The sequence below is a fragment of the Zalophus californianus genome, chromosome 16, assembly GCF_009762305.2.
Source record: "Zalophus californianus isolate mZalCal1 chromosome 16, mZalCal1.pri.v2, whole genome shotgun sequence".
NCBI lineage: Eukaryota > Metazoa > Chordata > Mammalia > Carnivora > Otariidae > Zalophus > Zalophus californianus.
The window spans coordinates 3,349,016-3,369,404 of NC_045610.1; the positions used below are offsets into that span (position 1 = coordinate 3,349,016).

General features: G+C 55.3%; 1 protein-coding gene across 15 annotated transcripts in view; it reads right to left on the reverse strand.

The window, feature by feature from the left end:
• The window catches only part of MYH10 (myosin heavy chain 10), a 123,166-nt gene that overhangs the window by 38,407 nt on the left and 64,370 nt on the right, over positions 1–20,389 (reverse strand). For 11 of the 15 annotated variants that reach the window (XR_003525267.2, XR_003525268.2, XM_027625684.2 and 8 more), the window contains 8 exons: positions 19,807–19,950; positions 19,439–19,534; positions 18,684–18,802; positions 17,971–18,123; positions 14,670–14,843; positions 11,805–11,978; positions 11,458–11,572; positions 7,414–7,476 (listed from right to left, as the gene is read on the reverse strand). Coding sequence is in view for 13 of the 15 variants with exons in the window: in XM_027625684.2 (XP_027481485.1) it covers positions 7,414–7,476; positions 11,458–11,572; positions 11,805–11,978; positions 14,670–14,843; positions 17,971–18,123; positions 18,684–18,802; positions 19,439–19,534; positions 19,807–19,950 (1,038 nt within the window). In the remaining 2 variants the exon portion in view is untranslated. The remainder of the gene's footprint in view (positions 1–7,413; positions 7,477–11,457; positions 11,573–11,804; positions 11,979–14,669; positions 14,844–17,970; positions 18,124–18,683; positions 18,803–19,438; positions 19,535–19,806; positions 19,951–20,389) is intronic. The other 4 variants (XM_027625688.2, XM_027625686.2, XM_027625685.2 and 1 more) reach the window with 1 other exon arrangement.

Consider the following 20,389-nt stretch of genomic DNA (forward strand, 5'->3'; position numbering starts at 1 on the left):
GTTCCGTCCTCCGAGCGGGGGCGACGTTCCCGGTGGGACGAGCGCGCAGCGCGGGAAGGGGCCTCCCGAGAGTCGGGGTCTCGGCTACGTGCGGCGGTGGCGAGACCGCGTAGATGCCTCGCTCCGGTGGCAGCAGCGGACGCGGCCCGGGACCCACGCGGACCTGACCCTGCCGGGCGGGACCGCACACAGCCCCCAGCGGAGCATCCTGCGCAGAACGTGCCCTCGCTTAGAACGGTCGTGAAATATTTGCAAAAGCACCCGAAGTATCCGCTGAGCTCTCCCGGTTGATGCCCCCCACCCACGGCCGTCAGTCCTAACAGCCACCCCCGTGTCTGTGGTTTGTCCCCCGGACCGGCAGCGCGTGGGGACCCGGCACTGTGGGGGGCGGGGGGGGGGAGTACTTTATGAGCAAGACAGCGCTCATGTCTCCATTTCCAGCGAAGCTCTTAGGGAGCAGGGAACCACCACCCTGGAGGTGAGGTCGCTGTCGCCATAGTGTAGGCCTTAAATGGAAGTTGGGGAAGGGTCGACAGGATGGGCTTCACTGTCCAGGCCCGTGCATGCACCGTGTCCTACGGCGTCTGTGAGGCAGAGCCACCAGACTCAAAGGGTGGGGTCAAGGCTCCTCCTGCCTGTGTCCCAAGACGGCCCGCCATCCACCTCAGAGGCCGCCCTCTGCCATTCTTTCCCGTGCCTCCAACCTGTCCCTCCTCACGGGTTCCGGCCGAAGACCGTGCCCAGCCCCGCGCCTGCACGCGCCACCGGACCCTGAGCGTCCCTTGACCCCGCGTCCACCCACTTCTCTGTCTCCTCAGCGCCAAGCTTCTTTCGGGAACCGTTCGCACACTTGGCACTCCTCACGCCCTGCACGAGTCCCCACTCCCTGGGCAGCTGCCTGGAAGCCAGGGCCGCCCTCCGCCCCCTGCCGGGCAAGGGCAGGTCGGTCGCTAGCAGCGGACACCGCCCGGTGTCCACCTGACCCTGGTGCGTCTGTGGGCCATCCCGACGGCGTTCTAGGAACTCCCTCCGGCCCCGGCTTCTCCTCTGGACCCCCACCCAGCTCTATGGCCGCTCCGGTCTCCCTGGTGACTTCTTCTCCTGAGCAGCATGGCCTTCGCTGGGGGTCCAAACTCCGCTCAGCCCCAAAACCCAAGGAGAGGCACACGCTACTCGACCTGCTGGTCTCAAGGCACATTCTCGTCCTGGGGGCTCTCATTTGCGGCTTGAACTGGCTCTACCTGACGACCCAGCACCAGTCACCAGACACCGGTTTCTCCTGCCTGCCCAGAAGTCACAAAGGCACCTCTACCTTCCACAAATCCTTGTGACGTGCCCGGCGTGACGTCCGGCGTCCGGTCCGTCACAGGCTGGACGCGCACGTTACTGAACAAACACAGCAAACAATCGGATACGTCTACAATTACCAACAGCGAGAAAAGCACTGAAAGAGAGGATGCTATGGAAGAGACGGGGTCGGAGATCCCGCTGGAGAAATTTCTCTTTACTGCCCAGCGGGTAAGCACGAGCCCGTGGAGAGCAGACCGCTCCAGGCGGCGGGAACAGCACGGAAGGACCAGGGGCAGGAGAAGTGACAGTAGCCCGTGCCAAGGACGCACGACACGCACGGAGACTGGGGCGCCCACGCCGGCTGCAGCGCACGGAACCGGCTGGGGAGGGGTCATCGGAGAGGGGGCGGCTGTGCCAGGCCAGGCTCCGAGCCCGTGATCGCAGGGGACTGGCGGGGGGGGGGGGGGAGGATGCGAGACATCTTTTGGTGGGAGGACTGACTTGCTCTGATGATTAGGCTGATGTCAAAACTACGACAGACGTGTCAAGAGTAAGTCCTAGGACTTTGGCTGCGGGTGTCACTGCAAGATGGGGGAGAAGTGCTTTTTGTGCCCCAAATCCTCTAGGTTTGGGGCACGTGAGGCACCAGCACATTCCGGCCTGCCGCCAAGAAGAAAGGCCTGCAGCAGGAAGGCGGATGGGGGAGCTGTCGACTCGGAGAGTAGTCACGGGACCGGATGGGCCAGCTCAGGGGAACCAAGATGGGGAGAGAGGAAGAGCCAGACAGCAGGAGCAGGGAGAAGCAGCCAGAAGCAGGAGGGGCAGGTCAAAATCCTACAGAGCACGTTCTCTGCTGCGCCGTCCACCCCGGTCCTCGTGCCCCTCCCCCGCACAGGAACAAGTCACCGCCACAGCCAAGGAGGAGGGGTGCCCCGTTTACGTGGCCGGGACTCGGCTGGGCTGGTTCTGCAAGCCTGTAGCCCGTGAGGGCAGTCCTTCGACAAGCTGTCAGCCGGTGTCTAAGCACGCGGTCCCGAGCGGGGACTGCCTTTTGCACTGAAAATGAAAAACCAATCACAATGAACCTGACTCTCAAATTAAGGTAACCCAAAGCTAAATATTTGGATTTTTAAAACATTAATGCTTTGGACTTTCAGCTTTTTTTGTTTATAAACGTTTATAAAATAATAAATTAAAAATTATTTCATTATTATTAGTTTTAAAGATTTTATTTATTTGACAGAGAGACAGCGAGAGAGGGAACACAAGCAGGGGGAGTGCGGGAGGGAGAAGCAGGCCTCCCGCTGAGCAGGGAGCCCGATGCGGGGCTCGATCCCAGGACCCTGGGATCATGACCTGAGCCGAAGGCAGACGCTTAACAGACTGAGCCACCCAGGCGCCCCTTTAGTTTAAAAATTTAAACGAAGGTTCGTTTCTAACAACGAGCAAAATTATCTCCTGGGTAAAAGACAGATACTTTGAGAGCTTCATTAAATGATCGGGGCCACACTACTATTATAGGGTCTCACTCTAAAAATCAAGGCCCAGAAAAACCTCTATTTAAAAAGAATATTCTCTTGGGGCGCCTGGGTGGCTCAGTTAAGCTTTCAACTCTTGATTTGGGCTCAGGTCGTGATCTCAGGGTCGTGGGAACCGAGCCCCACCGCAGGCTCCGCCCTCACCATGGAGTCTGCTTGAGATTCTCCCTCTCCCCTCCACTCATTCTCTCTCTCAAATAAATAAATAAATAAAAAGAATGTTTTCTTGTTGAGGGGCGCCTGGCTGGCTCAGTCGGTGGAGCATGCGACTCTTCATCTTGGGGTCCCGAGTTCGAGCCCCACGTTGGGGGCAGAGATTACTTAAAAAAAAAAAAAAAAAAACTTTAAAAAAATGAAATAAAAAGAATAGTTTCTTGTTGAAAGTGGCAAAAGCAGTCACCAGAGAAAGGCAGAAAAGGCAAAGATGAGATTCTAGCAACTCCTCGAAGTGAGACCTGCTAGGGGCTACTTCTGCCTCCCAGTGTCGCAGAGCCCGCGGCTCCAGGGGAATGGAGGGCTTGGCTTGTCCCCCTGCTGCTGACTCCCCCATCTGCTGTGTCAGGACGGCCTGGCCAGGGTTGCTGGTGGGCATCGTGCAATTATTTGGTCATCCACTAGCCGGAAAAGAATTTGAATATTTTACCCTAACAATTTATTCATCTATAAAAACTTACGTGGACAGGGAGAACTCAGATGAGCCCCACAGACCTACCATCTGTACGGGCACACTTAGAATTTAGAAGAAAAGTGCAAATCTGTAATCACCAGTCTCATAAAACGGCTACGGAGGGTGTTTTATTTCTAATAAGGAATGCCGCTGTCTAGGGCCAGAATGCTTGGCCGCCCCTCCTCTAGGGGACGGGCTCAGGACACAAGACGTCTACGAGGTATTTCACGTTCCGCACATCTGCATGGGCCAAAACACTGTGCTACTGAATTTCAGTATTTCAGCCGGTTCTTCAGATGCCTTTTGGTAGGAACCAAAAAAGCGGGGAGAAACTTATTTTAATAGATGATGAAGAATGTCACTAACAGGTAAGCACAGATTCAGAAACAAATCCGTAAGTGCTACGATACGGGATCTATGGACCCCACAGATCCCCATTACGTAGCAATAACACGTGTGTGCTGGTTCCATTCCTGGGTGGTGGAGCCGGTCTGTTAATTGTTCTGGAGTATCTGGGAATTTTTAGAAAATTTCGAGCAAGTCCACAGGTTGACAGGGAGCATGTGATTCTAAGTGTCCTCCTCCACCCAGGCACAGGTGTTGATCTGAACTTGAACTTTTCTCCTTAGTTACGGCTGCCGCCGGGCAGCACACCACGCCTGCCCCTCAGCTTGGCCCTGGCGCTCGGTGAATACAGGGGACTTGCGTGAACTCATCGCCAAGGACATAGTTACTGATTTTCTGTTTTTTGTAGGCACACAGCTCCAGCCAGAGGCAGGCTCACAGCCCCTCACCTGTGACGCTCACAATAACCCTGGGAGCAAAGTGTCACTGTCCCCACGAGACCTCACGGACTCACGTTGCAAAACCCGAGAGCTGCTTCTCCGGGCGCCCCTGGCTCTTGTTAAGACTCAAGATTAAAAATCAAAACAAAAACAAACCAGGACAAGAATATTCTGCACAGCAACCAAAAAAATCCTCCCTCCACCGCAAAACCTCCACGCACAGTTTAACTCCGCACACAAACCTCGTCAGACCCGACCCCCCGATTCGAAACTAACAACAGAGATCATCACGGATGGGCAGAACTTACAAGGAGATTAAACGATTGTCATCTTATCAGTCATGCTACTCAATTCTAAGTGGAACCTCTTTAATGACCTCCTGGGCCCAAAAAGGACCGGTTCAGCGTTTCTGAAGCCAGAACGTCATCATCTCGGTTGGAAGCATGGCTGAGGGGGAAGCTTCCCCCTGAATTACGACAAGAAGGAAAGGAAGAGTTTAGTGGACATCAGAGACGAAGGGAGACCCCCAAGAGCCTGTGACAGACTCGAAGCCCTCCCGCAGTGCCGGCCCGCTTCTCCTCGGTGGGTCCGTCCAAGTGAACTGGGCTCCCGCGTTCAAGGGCCGCTTCTACAGAAGACTGGAAAGGAGCGGGGTGGGGCGTCCTCTAGCAATAGCTGACACTTGCTCCGTGTACTTCTCACGCCTTCCCTGGTGGAGCCCAGCCTCCCAGAGCGGTCAGCGGCCACCTGGCACTCACGGTGGTTCAGGAAGACGCGGCAAGTGCAGAGCTGGGTCGCGGCCAAGGACACACAGGCGCCCTGTGGCACAGACACAGCCCCTGTCGCCCACGCCCCGGTAGTCCAAACACACTGCCTACAATTTTGAGATCACAGCCCCTCTTCCCTGGCTCATGGCTGCTTTAGCTCAGGTCTGAACTTTCAAAGCAGATTTGGAAGAATACAGACCTTTGGTTTATAGCAGAAACTTACATGACCTCCCTATCCCGCCTCTGGGAATTCTGCTCCTTCCTCTTGCGCACTTGTCCTTCGATGCTTCTGGAAACGTCTTTCCTCCCGCCTCTCACCTTTCTCCTCAGAGCCTGCATGTTCTCCCTGCTCCTTCCCTAACACTCCGGGGGGCTTAGAAGCACAGGGTCACATGAGCTCCGTGTCCTCGCGTTCAGAGGGAATGCGTGCTACATTATTAACGCATCAAAGACAACGGATCACAATCTGGAAACCTAGAAACCCCTTCATCGGTTGTCTTGCGAGAATTCACTGAAAATACTAAAGCCCCACATCTTCATTTAATGCCGGCTACCCCTCCCTGGGGTTGGAATCCATAAACACGCACTGGGGAGGAAGACGTTTTGCTGTAGGAAGACTACACCTGACTTCCAAGACCAGATTTAGCCATGGTGGATGGAAGACCTTCTAAGGAGAAGGAGAGATGGAGCCCGGACACTTGGTTCAGCGAGTCACTCAATCAGGACACCTCCAGCCAGGTGAGGTCCATGAGGTCAATGAGCTGGCTGCCTGCCCGATGACGTCATCCAGGAGTGGCTCGACCGTGCCCCCGGCGCAGACACGCGCCTGCTCCACGCGCCGTGAAGAAAGAGCACCTGCGCTGCGGGAGAGGGGAGGGCCACCGTGGGGGTGGTGGACAGGGCTGCCGCATCTGAGAACTGGCTGTGGGACGCCCACCCTCGGGTCCCCCTCGCAACAGCTTCTTTACGGTGCGCCAACTTCGTGCCAGGTGCTGGGGAGACGGCGGTGAGCCCACACCGGCACTGTCCCTGCTCTCCAAGAGCTCCGTCTGGAACGCTCTTAAGAGATCAGACATCCAAGAGCTACAGGGGGTTAAAGAGGGCACTCTGTTTTGGGAGAAAGTCCAAAAGAGCCAGCGCTAAACTTTTAACAAAGCACACGTCTCTGGCAGCCCCTTCGCTTACAACTCCCTCTGACTTCTCTGTCCCTCTCCCCGTGTCCTCGACCCGCCAGGACTCCCCTGGGCCACGGGGGACTGCGTCAGAAGTTCCTCCTCTGGCGTCTTCTGGGCAGCGTGCATTCCAGCTCAGGGGACCCCCTCCGGCATAATCCCGCCCGCATCCCAGCACCCAGCGCTCCTGACGTGCTTCCTCCCCAGGACGGGGACCAGAACCAAGGGCAGTGACTCGCGTGGAGATGGGCACGCTCCTCTAACTTATTCGTAAGAAACTCTCGGGATGGATTTAGGTCTCAGCATTATTGTGCTCCAAAAATCAGAAAAGGAAATTTTGTAAGATGCATCTGACTTTATCTCGGAACGTCACGCCCTGACAATTTCACTACACGATTATGAAATTGGCTGATATTCTTTTTTAGGTCCGGCTTTTGGGGGGCCTCTAGCCATGCTCAGGCCGTATTTAAAAACATGGCTACGGCTTCAGAGCGCAAGGCTCAGTCGTGTGGAGCTCAATTTCGGGTTCAGGGTACAAATCGACCGACACTGTGCTCTTGATCTCAACTTGCACCATCGAGCCTTGCGGATCGTCTCAGATCTCAAGTTCCAAAGAACGAGCCACGTAGCTCGATGCGCATCTAAGTTCCAAACAAAAGGTATAATGATGAGACCCACACGTGAGAGAAACGTGGAATTATCTGTGCTCCCAATGTGCATGACTTAAAGAAAGACACCATCCCTCTCTGGAATTCCATGGCACTGAAAACGTAAAGGTGACCCAGAGACAAAGGAGACCTTCTTTCGCACCTCCGTTCCCAGCATTCCCTTCGAGGCCTGTGTATCAAAACGGCACTATTGGAAAAAGGTAGCGATACACCTTTTAATATGCAGTGCTGTAAGTGCTATGCGTAAAATAAGAAGCGATGTGTATGCGGTAGCGATTGAATTGTTTATGCACTCAAACAGTTGCCTTGAAGGATAATAAAAGTGAGCATGAAATGAAAGGTTCATGCAGGTCTATGAGCAAAACAAAAACAGAAACCCAGGAACCAGCCCCCCCTACCCCCCCGCCCCCAGCCTACCCTGCCCTCCCGGCCACCCTGCAGCACCCCCCCACCCCCACCCCCGTGAGTTCTTCCTGTGGGCTTAACACCCTTCTGTTTGGAAGACCTACAGGCTTTATACATTCACCTGGTGGCTCATGAAGACCAGAAACACTGTCATAGAAAGAAGCTCTCTGAATATTCTGAATCTCTAAAGCAGAGAGACAGCAAAAACAGGAGGACAGAAGAGCAAATACACAAACACTTCAGTTAGTGTGAGAGACATTCGACATCACAAGTCAACTTTGAAATCGGGCTGCGACCATAGCTAGTCTGGCGCAGAGCCCGTGCGACATTACTGTGCAGAGAATTCTGCACATTTGGACACAGTTCTTTATAAAATAGGCTGAATCAAAAGAGTCCCTCCCCACTTGGATGCAAGTGTGAGCATCGAATCGTGTCAACACTAAGTGATTACCCCCCTGAAAGCACAGGAGGAAATTTAAGGGTACTCTAAGGCGTTATTGGAGTTGTCCTTCATCAAATCATCTTGCATTTAGCATATCAGGACGAGACTGCGGAAGTTCGGGCACTCTGCTGTGTATGTTAGTGGCTTTTACTGTCCAAAATTCACACTGCTGTCTACTTTGGCGGCCAATACAGACTTTAGCAATGTAATTGACTTCAAATAGAAATTAGTAACAGATAGGTAACTATTCCTAAGGAAAATAAAATTCAAGTTTTGCAGCAAAATGTTAAAACAACTTTAAATCATAAGGTGACACTTGTTGATCATACCGTTATCCATAGAATATACCTGAGGAGGCACATTTACATGAAAATGCAATTGTTAGCTTCCACCCCCCCCACCCCACCCCCACCCCCGCCGCCCCGTATACAAGCCCCAAGACGTGGCAAGGAGACTGTGCAACCGGTAGGGAAATCCCAGAACATCTTTTAGCAAAAAGTAGGGTGCTATGAATCTCTAGGGCAGGGCTGCCACCAAAAATCTTAATGCTCCTGGTTTGGCCTTGAGAGAACTCTGTTAAAACCCTCAAAGTCTATTTTAACACAAAATGGTTCATTCCCTGGGGACTGTGCCTTCACAGGCAAATTATATCCACGCATCCTACTTTCCTGGTCACCTTGTCACTTTTCTGCTTCTGCACTGATGTGGCTACAAGAGGAGAAAAATAAGGAGATGTTTTTCCAGGGCTATTTTTTTTTTTCCTACAGAGGAGCTCCCCATACCCCAAGACTGAGCAGCGGTGGAGGATTTTCCACCCTAGAGCCCTCGCCACACTCCGCGCCTGCCGCTGACTCTGTGTATGAAACACGCAGTCCTCAAAACCGAACAGACTGCCCTGGGCCCCGAAGATCGGCCCCCCTTCTCCGCGATCCTGTCACTCAGATGCGGGCACCGACCACCTCAGATGACAGGCGACAGGATTCCGCCCGTGGTAGCCATGTCGGGGCAGCAAACTCGTGGGACTGGTCCAGAGCAGAGGCGACAGCGTGGCCAAATCACGCTAGGGGCAGATACACTGCTCCCGGCCCATCCTGACTAAGGGGGCCACACTGGCTCCCCAGCGGCTACCTGTAGAAAAATCGCTACTGTGGGGGGGCAGGGGGCGTCCAAGCCACGGACTAAGCTCATACGCATGGGGCTCAGGCCAGGACCGGAGGAGCCCGCAAGGCCGCTAGCCTTTGGGTAAGCAAGTCAGTAACGTAACGTCTCGGCCGATACAAAAAGCACGGAAGCCAGGTAAGGACGCTCCAGACGTGGTCCCACCGGTCAGACACCTCACCTGGGCTACGCGGCGGCCATGGACCCCTGCGGCCCGTGCCCGCCACATCTCACCCTCCTACCGCGGCTGACCCACCGGCTCTGCGGGCTCCTCCCCGTCTGGGGCCGGCCAGGCGCGGAGGCAAAGGAGGTCGGGAGGAGGAAGGCCAGGAAGGAATCGGGGGCCGAGACGGAGGCTCGCCCGTCCTGCTGCGGAGTCTGCGTGCGTCCTGAGTCTCCGGCTGGGCTGCCAGCTCAGGGCGGGGGGTGCAGGGGAACATCCCGCACTGTCCCCCGATGGACCCCACCCATCACGACCATGGCAAGCCCACGGTGAGACAGTCTTGTAGAATGGGTCAGGGGCTTCCCACAGTATCATTTTCGGTTAAGAAATTAAAAAATGAGTCAAAAGTGGTTCACTATAGCAGAACCAGGATGTTAGTCCAGGCAGGACCTGAGGCCTTTGGTAATATGGTCTCTTTCTCCTCCGCTGCCCGCTTCTCCTCTCGTTCACGAGGAAGAGAGAGTCTGTTTTTGAGGCTTCCTCTGTTCCCCCACTCCGTGGGCATTCCTTCCACGCCCGCTGCCTCCTCCTCGGCACCTTGCACTCAGCACCCCACTTCTGGGCCCTTCGCCCGGATCCAGCCCACAGACCGCTGCCTGTCTGTCTTCCACTCCGCCCCGGGGGCACCGGCCCGGCTTGCACACCCGCGGGAGTGTGACCGGCAGGCGGGCTTCTCCGGGGCCTGGCCTGGTGGGACACCCCCCCCACCCCGCGCTGGGCTCCCCACCTCCACACTGGGCTCACTCCTGCTGCCGGCTCAGCACCCCCTCCCGAGCCACTCTCACTTCGGGAAACGCTCCCCGCCTTTGCAGCAGCTCGGGCCCCCGGGGCGTGCTCAGTCAACGCCAGCCTTCGCGACTCGGCGAACCGTGATCCTTCAAGGACCAGGGCAACCGCCTCCCTGTCCCCGACCAGCTGCCTCGGCACCCCTCCTCTAACGCACGTCGCTGAACGCTCATTCCCTGCCACCCGTGGGGCATTCGTCACAGCTGCTGTCGGCACTCCAGTTTACGTGCCTCTCCGTCTCTCCCCTGTGCTCAGAGGTCTGGCGGGAGCGCCGGGACGAGCGGAGGGCCCAGGGCTCCACGAGTGGCACGGCGCCCGGCAGGGTCGCAGCTGAGGGGACATGTCCCTTGCACCTCCCCCGCCAGTGCTCAGCACCACTGGCCTTTCTGGCACCGTGGGCCCCGTGACAGCCGGCGCTCCGAGTGCTCTTGTCCACCCTGGTTCCAGCGTCTCACATCCCCGTGCCACCGCTTCCTAGCCACGGCGTCGGGGGGCCCTCGTCTGTCCAGAGGCCACCAGCTGCCCTCCTCAGAGCTCAGGCTGCCCCCTCGACGGCCCGGCTCACCGTGCTGACAGGGGACGCGCAGCATCTGGCCGAGACTCACGTCCGAAAGCACGAAGATTATCTAACCTTCCCCAGGTCCCTCCTTTTAGGGTCTCAGGCGGACCATCTCTTCCGAGGACCCCCGTGCGCCTGCCACCCAGCCGTGCAGGCCCAGCGGATGCACATGACCGCTCCTCACGAGAGTGGCCCTTCGCCCTCTGCACGTTCTCAGCGTTCACTCTGCTCTGTCCTTCCGCCTCCATAGCCCTGACCCCTTCTTTGTCGCTTCCTGGGTTTCTTTCTACCTCTCAGAAGCTGGCTAGGTCACAAGATCCTTAGATGCTACGGAAAAAGCAGAAGTGAGCCGGGTTCCTGACGAGGCCTGGCCCGGGGCCGAGGGCCCGCGTGGCCTGAGGCCGCGCGAAGAAGGGGGACACGGCCAGGATGACACAGCAGCGAGCGCAGAGCTCTGGCAGACGCCACGTCCCACTGCGCACGGACTCACGGACGTTGTCCTGCTGGTCCTAGCACAACCTTCTAGTCTGCGACCAAACAGCCAACTCTGTACCTGAGGCTCACGTAAGCAAACCAACTATGGGGACTGATGGAAAGAAAAACTGATCTCTGTGCAGGTTCTCGAATTTATTCAGCGGCCACTGTGTGTGTGAGTGGAGGGCCGCCCCTGGAGCAGACGCAGCTCAGCTGAGCTGTGGGACACAGAGAGTGAGGGCGGGGCTTCTCTGGTCTTGTGTCCAGTGGCCCGGGATTACGGCCCAACTGGGCCCTAGAATGATCCACACCTCCCGCAGCATCTGACCAAGAAGGCAGATGTCCTGGTGCCCGGGGGTGGGCACCAGCGTGGGTAACTTCGGTCTAGCGGCAGCCCTGCTCTAGGGAGAGCGAGTTTTACAGTAAAACACCTGGACACAAATCTACGTAGACGAACCACCTAGAAGGCTCAATTGGAAAAGCTTCCGGCCAAGTGTCACTGCAAACGTGAGCGTGTGCTTACCGTCCTTCCAAAGCTCCGCCACGAATCTGTCCGAGGACTGGTGCAGGAGGGTGGCCACGTTGTCGTTCAGGGGGTCCATGTTCTTCATCAGCCACTCGTCGGCCTTGTAATCCACCTGGCCCATGGCGGGCGAGATGCGGAAACACACACAAACACAGGGGACATTTTCAGCCTTCCCCCAGAACGTTCGCAGGACCACCGGACGAGCGGGCGGCCTCGGAGGCCGCGCATCGGTCACGGGCATGACACGGAGGGCTCACGCCCATGTGCATTTCCGCACATTTGCTCCCGGCGCCACGGGACGCAGCAGGATTTCCGACTCCGGGTAGTGGCCGCTCGGCCCTTACCTTGCCCGCGTAATGTATGATGCAGAAGTCAGCTTTGTCTTTCAGCTGCCGGGGCTTCTGGAACTTGGAGTGAGAGCCCTGCTCCTGAACTAGTTTCTCCACAAAGGTTTTGTCTGTGGCCTTCGGGAACCAGCACTCTTCGTCCAAAAGGGCCAGCACGCCGGGGGGGTTCGCCTGGGAACGAGAGGCAGCGAGAGTGGACAAGCCGCGTCCCCGGGAGCGGTGGAAGGCTTACAACGACTAAGGGTGTTGGGAAGATCCGCGGAAACCGAGGCGCCAGGGCAGCAGGTAACGGACCCGACCCAGGGCACAGGCGGGGCTGTCGAGCCGCTGACCAAGGGAGGAGTCACTCGCTCTGGAAAACGGACAAACCTCTAAACCGTAAGTGAACTCATTCCACGTGGACGGCCCCCAAAAGCAGCCACTGAGAGGCCCCAGCGAGGAGCCAGGAGGTGGGACATGGAGTGGGACGCTTCCATTCAGGGACTGGCCGGGGAAACGATCCTAAAGCCTCCACCAGAACAAACTCAGGCTGCTGGTGGGGCGGGCGGGCGGGCGGGCGGGGGGGGGGGGGGGCGGTGGGCGGGGGGGGTGCACGAGAGGAAGGGGAATTTTTAAAAAAGAAAACCAGAACAAAAGCACTCCTCCACTAGATGGAAGGTTTCCAACACCTTACATCCTAAGCGATTTCAGTTTCTGTTTAAGGGACGACGAAATAAATGTGTCCCTTCACGCTTGGCACAACAGCGGAACCAGAATCCGGGACAGAAAACAGAAAGTGGGGTAACGATTTATCAATTATTGTATGCATTTATTTCGGCCAATGCTTGCGAGCAAGGCTATTTTATTTCACTCGGCTGGGTCCCCGCAGAAAGACCCAGAAAGCACGAGAGAAAGTGAATTTGGACTCTGAGAGCACGCTGATACCACTGAACTGGTCCCGTGAGCGTGGCCCATAGGGCACGCGAGTTATGGCTCGGTACAGAAAAAGAGCGTTGAGCCCCCGCACGGACTTCCCTGGTGCAGGTGAGTGGAGGACGCCCGAAAGCGACACCAACAGTTAAATCGTGAAGGCCTAGGTCACTGTGCCTGGGTCATCCCTCATGGTCACCCCGCAAGTACGGCGAGGCGGTGAGACAAGACTCAGGGCAGTGACTCCAGGGCGCACCTATGAAATCTGTGGTTCTTTAACTCATGCAGCCTTTACGTCCACTGGGAAAGAGCCGGCTCTCTACAGACACTGCTTAAAGCACCCAGGAGTCAGTGTGACCATCGGTCAGGGGAAGGCGGGGGCCGCACAGATCGCCAGCAGGCAGAAGCTAGGGGGCGCCCTGCGATGAGCCCCAGGTGGCTAACTGCTCCACGGCTCCTCCACCTCCAAGAACCCACAGGGCTCAGAGCAGCTCCAAGAGCGATGATCAAAGGCGGGTAGGATCAGGCAGTCTTAAAGAAGCCAAGGTTAGAGAGGCAGGGAACTCAACATGCCCCATTCACCGGACTCTGAAGATCCGTATTCACATTAATGAGGGCACATCCATCTTTCTAGCACGATTCTTACATTTTAATCCCTTTCAATGAGAAGATTCCTAAGTTCTGAAACAGCATCCCGAATGTAATTTAATCTTTTCTAAACGGCTCGGTGACAGCATGATTGTGAATGTCCCCGGTTAGGTCTTTTTATTTTTGCTACTTCATCCCTCAGTGTCAAGCTCTGTGTTATCGCTTCTCCTTTCACTGGGGATGTCTACAGAGCTGGAAGTCTGGGAGATGGTTTCCATCTGAGGCTGGGGGCAGCATGGTAAGGGGGCAGCTTCTGCAAGCGGCTTGCTGAGCTTCCCCTCCTGGCTGCCAGGGGGTACAGCCAAGTTGTTAATATTTGTTTGAGATCACAAGTGAATGAGTTCTACGTGGTCCTGTGTATTTTTTTTTTTTTTAAAGATTTTTATTTGAGAGAGAGAGAGAGGGAGAGGGAGAAGCAGACTCCCCACTGAGTGTGGAGCCCCACTTGGGACTTGATCCCAGGACCCCGGGATCACGGCCTGAGCCGAAGGCAGACGCTTCACAGACTGAGCCACCCAGGCGCCCCAGTCCTGTGTATTTCTGCGTTAAGACTAAACCAAAAGGGAAAGAATGCCTGATGCTTAATAAGAGTGCTATAAAAACTACATCTGCCCAGGGCACCTGGGTGGCTCAGTCGGTGAAGCGTCTGCCTTCCGCTCAGGTCATGATCCCAGGGTCCTGGGATCGAGCCCCGCGTCGGGCTCCCTGCTCAGCGGGGCGATGGCTTCTCCCTCTGCTCCTCCCCCTGCTCGTGCTCTCTCTCACCCTCTCAAATAAACAGACTAAAACAAAAACAACAAAAAACATGTGCCCCCCCCCCCCAAAGCCCTGAAACTTCAAATTAGAAAAAAAACGCTGACAAAATAAGAACAGCCTTATGCTCACAAGGATAAGCTTTAGTTATGTGCAAAATGAGTCTGGATGCCACGTCCCGCTCCCGGCCGAGTGCGCCGCCGGCCCGTGTGGCCCTGGCGGGGGGGTGGGTGAGGGGGGTACGGGGGACTGGGCAGGGAGGGGTCAGAGAGGGCGCTGCGGATGCGGACGGTGGTCAGAAAAAGATTTCTTTTAAGATAGGTATTTTATCAAAGTATCACCTTCCTACAACATTTATGTTAGAAAACTGTCTTAAGACTAATAGGCCGGGGCGGGGGGCTGCCTCTGTCGGTGGAGGAAACGACTCTTAATCTCACGGTTGTGAGTTCGAGCCCCACGCTGGGCGTGGAGCCCACTTTAAAGAAAGACTCATTGGGGGGATAAGCACCAGAAAGGCCCGGAAGCCCCGCGCGCGCAGGACCGCGGCCTTACGGGTCTCTCGATGAGGTCGATGCAGGGCTGCAGGTCGAGGCCGAAGTCGATGAAGCTCCACTCGATGCCCTCGCGCTGGTACTCCTCCTGCTCCAGGATGAACATGGTGTGGTTGAAGAGCTGCTGCAGCTTCTCGTTGGTGTAGTTGATGCACAGCTGCTCGAACGAGTTCAGCTGCGGGCGGCCGGGGTTCCGAACATGGGGAGGGAGGGAGAACAGCACCCGTCAGTCACCTTCTGGCAATCGACACAACCCCCGGCACGCTCCCAGCTAGGGACCGGACGGCGCCGACCCCGCGCGACCAGGGTGACAGAGCCCGGGGGCCTCTGCCAGTCCCCGCGTCCGTCCCCCGTGGCCCAGGCCGCGTGACTTCAGCGACACGCCCCGAGGAGGAAAAGAGAGAATCCTCGACTCGGTGCGCGACGTCTGTGATCTACGCATACGACAACTCCTAAAGTTCCTACTGCTGAAGGGTTCACGGCCAGAAGCGAAGCAGCAGCGAGGAAGGAAGAGGGAAAAGGAAGGAAAACGGACGGGGGAGACCGTGGACGTGCGCCTGTCCCCCCTTCTCCTCAGCCGCCAACTCTGGGGCAGCTCCAGAAAAGTCCTCTTGGCCTCACAGGGTCGTTGATGAGATTCCGGTCAGGCCCCACACGCGCCCTCGTACGTGCGAGGCTCCAGGCCGCCTCTCCACGCGCTGCCTTCCCTTAGCAGTGTCCAGGCTGGGTGGTGACAGAGGGGGACCAGGCTCATGGTGGTCAGCACGGAGCAGCGTTATGTGTGTCCCGATTTGGCCTTGTGTGTTCGTTACACGTCAGCAGGAACAGCGCTAGCGTGTCGCCCTCGGCCTGAGCAGCTTCCCCACGTTAGACACTGCTGTTTCCTCCTCGGTGAACTCTGCCCACTTCTCTACTAGGCTGCTGTTGGGCTGGAGGGCTGGAAACGTGGAGGGGTGGAGGCGTGGAGGGCTGGGGAGATGGAAGGGTGGAGGTGTGGAAGGCTGGAGGGGTGGAAATGTGGAGGGGTGGAGGCGTGGAGGGCTGGAGGGGTGGAAGGATGGAAGGGTAGAATGGTGGAGGGGTGGAAGGGTTGAGGGGTGGAGGGGCTGAAGGATGGAAGGGTGGAGGGGTGGAGGAGTCTAACTTTTACAAGCAATCACCTCACATATTAGAAGTTCTCCACCTTTGTTCCTGCCTCCATGCTGTTCACAGGTAGCATGCGCCCATAAATAACCTCTTTCATTCGAAAAAGGGCCCTCCTTCAATTAGGGAAAGCGTAATCCATCTCCGAGGAACAGATTTATAGTCTGAAAAAGCCATTCCAATCCTCTCCCCGTTGGGGGTGTTCTATTATTTCAGCAGGAGGTCACGCTCGGAGGGCAGGGGCCGTGTTTGCCTTGCTCAGCACTGGATTTCCAGCGAACGGCATCAAGATTTGCCGACGGAGGCCTGCCCGGTGCTGCTTATTCACGTTTAGGTAAATGCATCTTGTTCTGCCTTGGGATTAGGAGATCTTACTGCTCTATTTAGCCTGGGCAGCTCTGTGTCATGGCATTTTGTAAAAAATGAGACTTCTACTTCTTTTCCATATTGAAGCTACCACCTGTATTTTTACACCATCCATTCTTACGATGGTAATGCAGAGCACACAATGACAAATGGACAAAGAACTGTGTTGCGAGGTCTCACGTCACCTGCTCGTGACTGTGGTCAGCCACGGTCACCTGCTTCTCGTGGACCCTTCCAGAGAGGTCTGTGCACTCTGATGTGTGTGTTACCTTGACTTTTTCTTTAAACTTAACATATGTGTCTTGACGTCTTTCCACAGGAGAAAATCAAGCCACCTCCTTCTTTGTGACAGGTGCACGGTACTCCACGGTATGGAGATGCTGTTATCCAGTGAGCCAGTTTCCTAATGGTGGACATTTAAGCTTTTTCCTAAATTCTTTCCCCAGGACAAACAATGCTTGTGAAATAATCCTGCGTTTTTCACTTTTTGTATCTTTCGCCAGTCTGTATATTCAGAGGTCAAAACTGCAGTTCTTCAAGTCCTATAGCTTTATCGTGTTTTGTCTTTTTATAATGTCCTTTCCATTTTCCAGAATTTTACTATTATTTTTCAGTAGTTCAGTTTCCAAGTTAGTTTTAGAAGGTTCTCGTTCTCCCCCACCCCTTAAAATTCCCATCAACGAGTTTTGAACACATACGTTAGATTTAGAGATAACATGGGGAAGATTCACGCCTTTATGATGCAGGATTTTCCCATCTGAGAACAAGGGATGTTCTCCCGTGTGGTGTTCTTTTGTTTCTCACGTAGCACCGGGAGGTTGCCTTCAACTAAACTGTGCCTATTTCTTCTTAAATTGATTCTTCCAAATCTCATGTTTTTGTCGCAGTTGGAACTGGGGCTCTTTTCTTCGATTGCATCTCCTGACTGTTTGTGTAGACAAGATTGTCTTTTTTTTTTTAATGCGATGTGTCGCCAGCCACCTTCCATGATTTCTCAAGTTTTTTACAAATCAGTACATATTAATGCAATCTCTCATAGCAGCAGCTCACTGGGTAAGGCTGCCTGGACTGCTGACAGTTCAGGTCTCCTCGGGAGACCGAGCATCTTAAAGGAGTTCATTTTATAGCAAGACAGTTCATCAGCCAGTCGTGGCCAAGGGGGGGCGGAACACTGATCCCAAGAGTGTGTAACTTAGTATTTGTGCCTGACCATTCGGTCGGTCCATCAAAGAGACGCGTTTTTTTAGGAGACCAAGAATATATCGTCTTTCTTGCAAAACCATACCAGACGTGCGTCTACACACCTGTGAGGGATGGATGCAGAGTGTGTGGACAAATCCAGTCAGAGTGACAGCAAGATACACGGAAATCGTCGCCGGATCTCCGGGACACAGCACGATCTGTCCGCAGTTCCCCGTCTGTGCTATTCCTCTCTCCCTTCCGGCAGCCGTGTCTTAGCCATGCTGGCTTTCTAGCAGTTTCTACCACTTGACAATTCTCTCCCGTACAAGACCACTGGGCTTGCTCTCATTATGCTGGGGGCTGCTCCTCCTCCTCCTCCAAGGAGGCTCACCTGTCAGCGCTGCAGAGACCCCTCCTGGGACCCTGCTTCTAAAGCTGCCCCCCACCCCAGTTCTTCCTCACAGCACCCCTGCTGGACTCTGCTAGAAGGCGGGGACTGCACGTGGTACACAGGCAACGGGCATTAATGCTGATTCCAAGAGTAATAAATAGGAGGGCAGGGGGAGGGGCGGAAGAGGGAAAGAGAGAGACGGAGAGACGGAGAGACGTACCTCAAATATTTCAAATCCAGCAATGTCCAGGATTCCGATGAAAGATGCTCCCTGACGCTTGGTCCTGTCCAGAGCTTTGTTGATCCGGTGAACGAGCCAGCGAAAGAGCCGCTCGTACGTAGCCTTTGCCAATGCCTCTACTGCAAAATCTGCCTGTAATTAGACAAAAATCAACCTTTTATTCTGCAGACGATCGCAACAGAGCGTCACCAGGTGTTACCTGGAGTTTAACGTGCTCCCAAAACCCAAAAGAGCATTTGCTACTGAACCCTGTCTCCCTTTCGTATAGCACCGGAGGGTGTTAGCACAATTAAACGTGAACTGGAGGTAACCGGTTTCAGGGAAAGGCGAAGATGCCCAGGAAAAATAAAGCCCTCACGACGCCCCTGGGGCTCAGCATATCGGCCCCGACTCCTACAATCTTGGTGCTGGGCCACCCACACAGGGGCCGGTGAGCAGCACGCTCCACCGTGGGTGGGCTTCCGAGGCAGACGACCTATTTACCTGGGGGAACCCGAAGGTGACATTTCACGTTTACTTTTTAAACAGTCACCTTTAAAGTTTTTCGGAAAAAGAGAAAACGGAACAACATACAGTACCAAGAACCACCTGTTATAGGGAGCCCTTATTAATGTTTGTTACACGCGGATGGGAAGGTCTCAGGACAAGGGCCTGTCATTCAGACAAATGGGTGCTGACAGCGCTGAACTCACCTGCTCTTTGGTCTGGGCTTTCTGCACGTAGTCTCGGCCGACCTTGATCCGGGGGGTGAGGATGGCCCGAGTAAATTCCATCACGTTCATCCCCAGGAGATGGCAGAGCTTCTGTGCAACTAGAGCGTGAAAAGTCCCCTAAGCGCCAGCCCCCACCTGTGATCTAGTCACGACACACTCAGGAAGAAGCCTTATCAAAAAAGGAACTGAGTCTTCAAGGACAAGGTTCGGGTCTTCCGTCCTCTCGAGGGAATGCCGCTCGTTCTTAGGTAACACGAGCTGGGCAGCAGGTCCTTTTTCTGGGCAGTTTACTGGCAACCCCCAGGGGATGCCCAGCAGGAGGCTTGAGTTCGTGTTAAACATTTCAAAGCTGGGAGATTTCATGTTAAAATCTGGATTTCCTTGAAAAATACCGACAGTATTTGGCAAAACGGGGCCTATGCTCCTGGCAAGGGAACAATTGCCCAGAATCCTGACCTACAGCCCCCGTTCGGGGGGAGCCTCGTGGGCTCTGTGGCGTGGTCTTCGTGGCATGTGGCCCCCGGTGCTGGGGTGGGGTCTCCACCGCCACCCCGGCTCGTCCCTCACTCAGGGGCTCGCCGGGCGGCCGCCCCACTCCACATGGCTCCGAGGGGACCCTCATGAGCTCGCTTCCACGCACACGGCACCACGCGCTCGGAGAACACGCAACGAGTCGCACGACACAGGGCCACCACACAACACGACACAAGCAAAACCCGCACTGGTCCGCGTACCTGTATTTTCCGGCATGGACGCCTGATCCGTATTTCGCTCCTTTTTGAAAGAAATATTTCCGAACTGTAGCACTGAAGACACTACTTTAAGCATTGCTTTACACGGGTGTAAAAAGGAAAAAAAAAGAAAAAACAGAATTATTGCCTCAAAATGGAGCAGACGTAGCCTCACTCATTCCGTGCTAAGAAAGCAGCTACACGGAACTTTGTCGGTAAATTCCCGGCTTCCGGGAATTTGTACAATCAGGGGCGGTCGTCATGATTTGCCTGGTCATCTTCTGGCTCATGCTCCCCCCCCCGCCCCCCCCCGCCCCCCCCGTGCAAGTCTCGTCTAAGGAGCAGCCGACTCGCAGGGAAAGCCCACATACACAGAATCTCCTCGTGAGAGAAGCCCATGATGTGCATCGCCTCCATGGTCTCCTGGAAGTTGTCTTTGTCTTGCTGCCCCGGGATGGGGATGTAGCCGTTGGAGAGGAATCTGTAGTTATTAAACCCTTCGAGGAGCAAATCCGCTGGGAGGAAAGAGAACGGGATGCGGTGTAACGCCCTCCCACGGACAAAGCACGCCCGCCGGCGCCCGGGGCTCATCGCAGGGGAGCGGTGGCTCGCGTCCTCCCCACCCCCACACACTTCCTGCCATACTTTTTCTTTCTTCGTAGATGCATTTCAAAACCACACACAGTTTTCCATCCTCCGTGTCACTGAGGGAAAACGAGGCGGTCAGCTAAAAATGGCAACTGGAGTTCTGGGGACAGCGGTTTACCAGCTCTATGGAATCGGTAACCGGGAAATGATGGATGTTCGTTTTCCAGGTAACTCCGCCTTACTGTTTTTAGACTTAAATAGGTTAGGCGTCTTTTGAGGCAAAGTTTTTAAGCCCTAGAACCAATAAGCCTATGTTAGCAAAGCAGCTGAAAGCAGGCATTATGGCATCAATATGACGCCATGAAC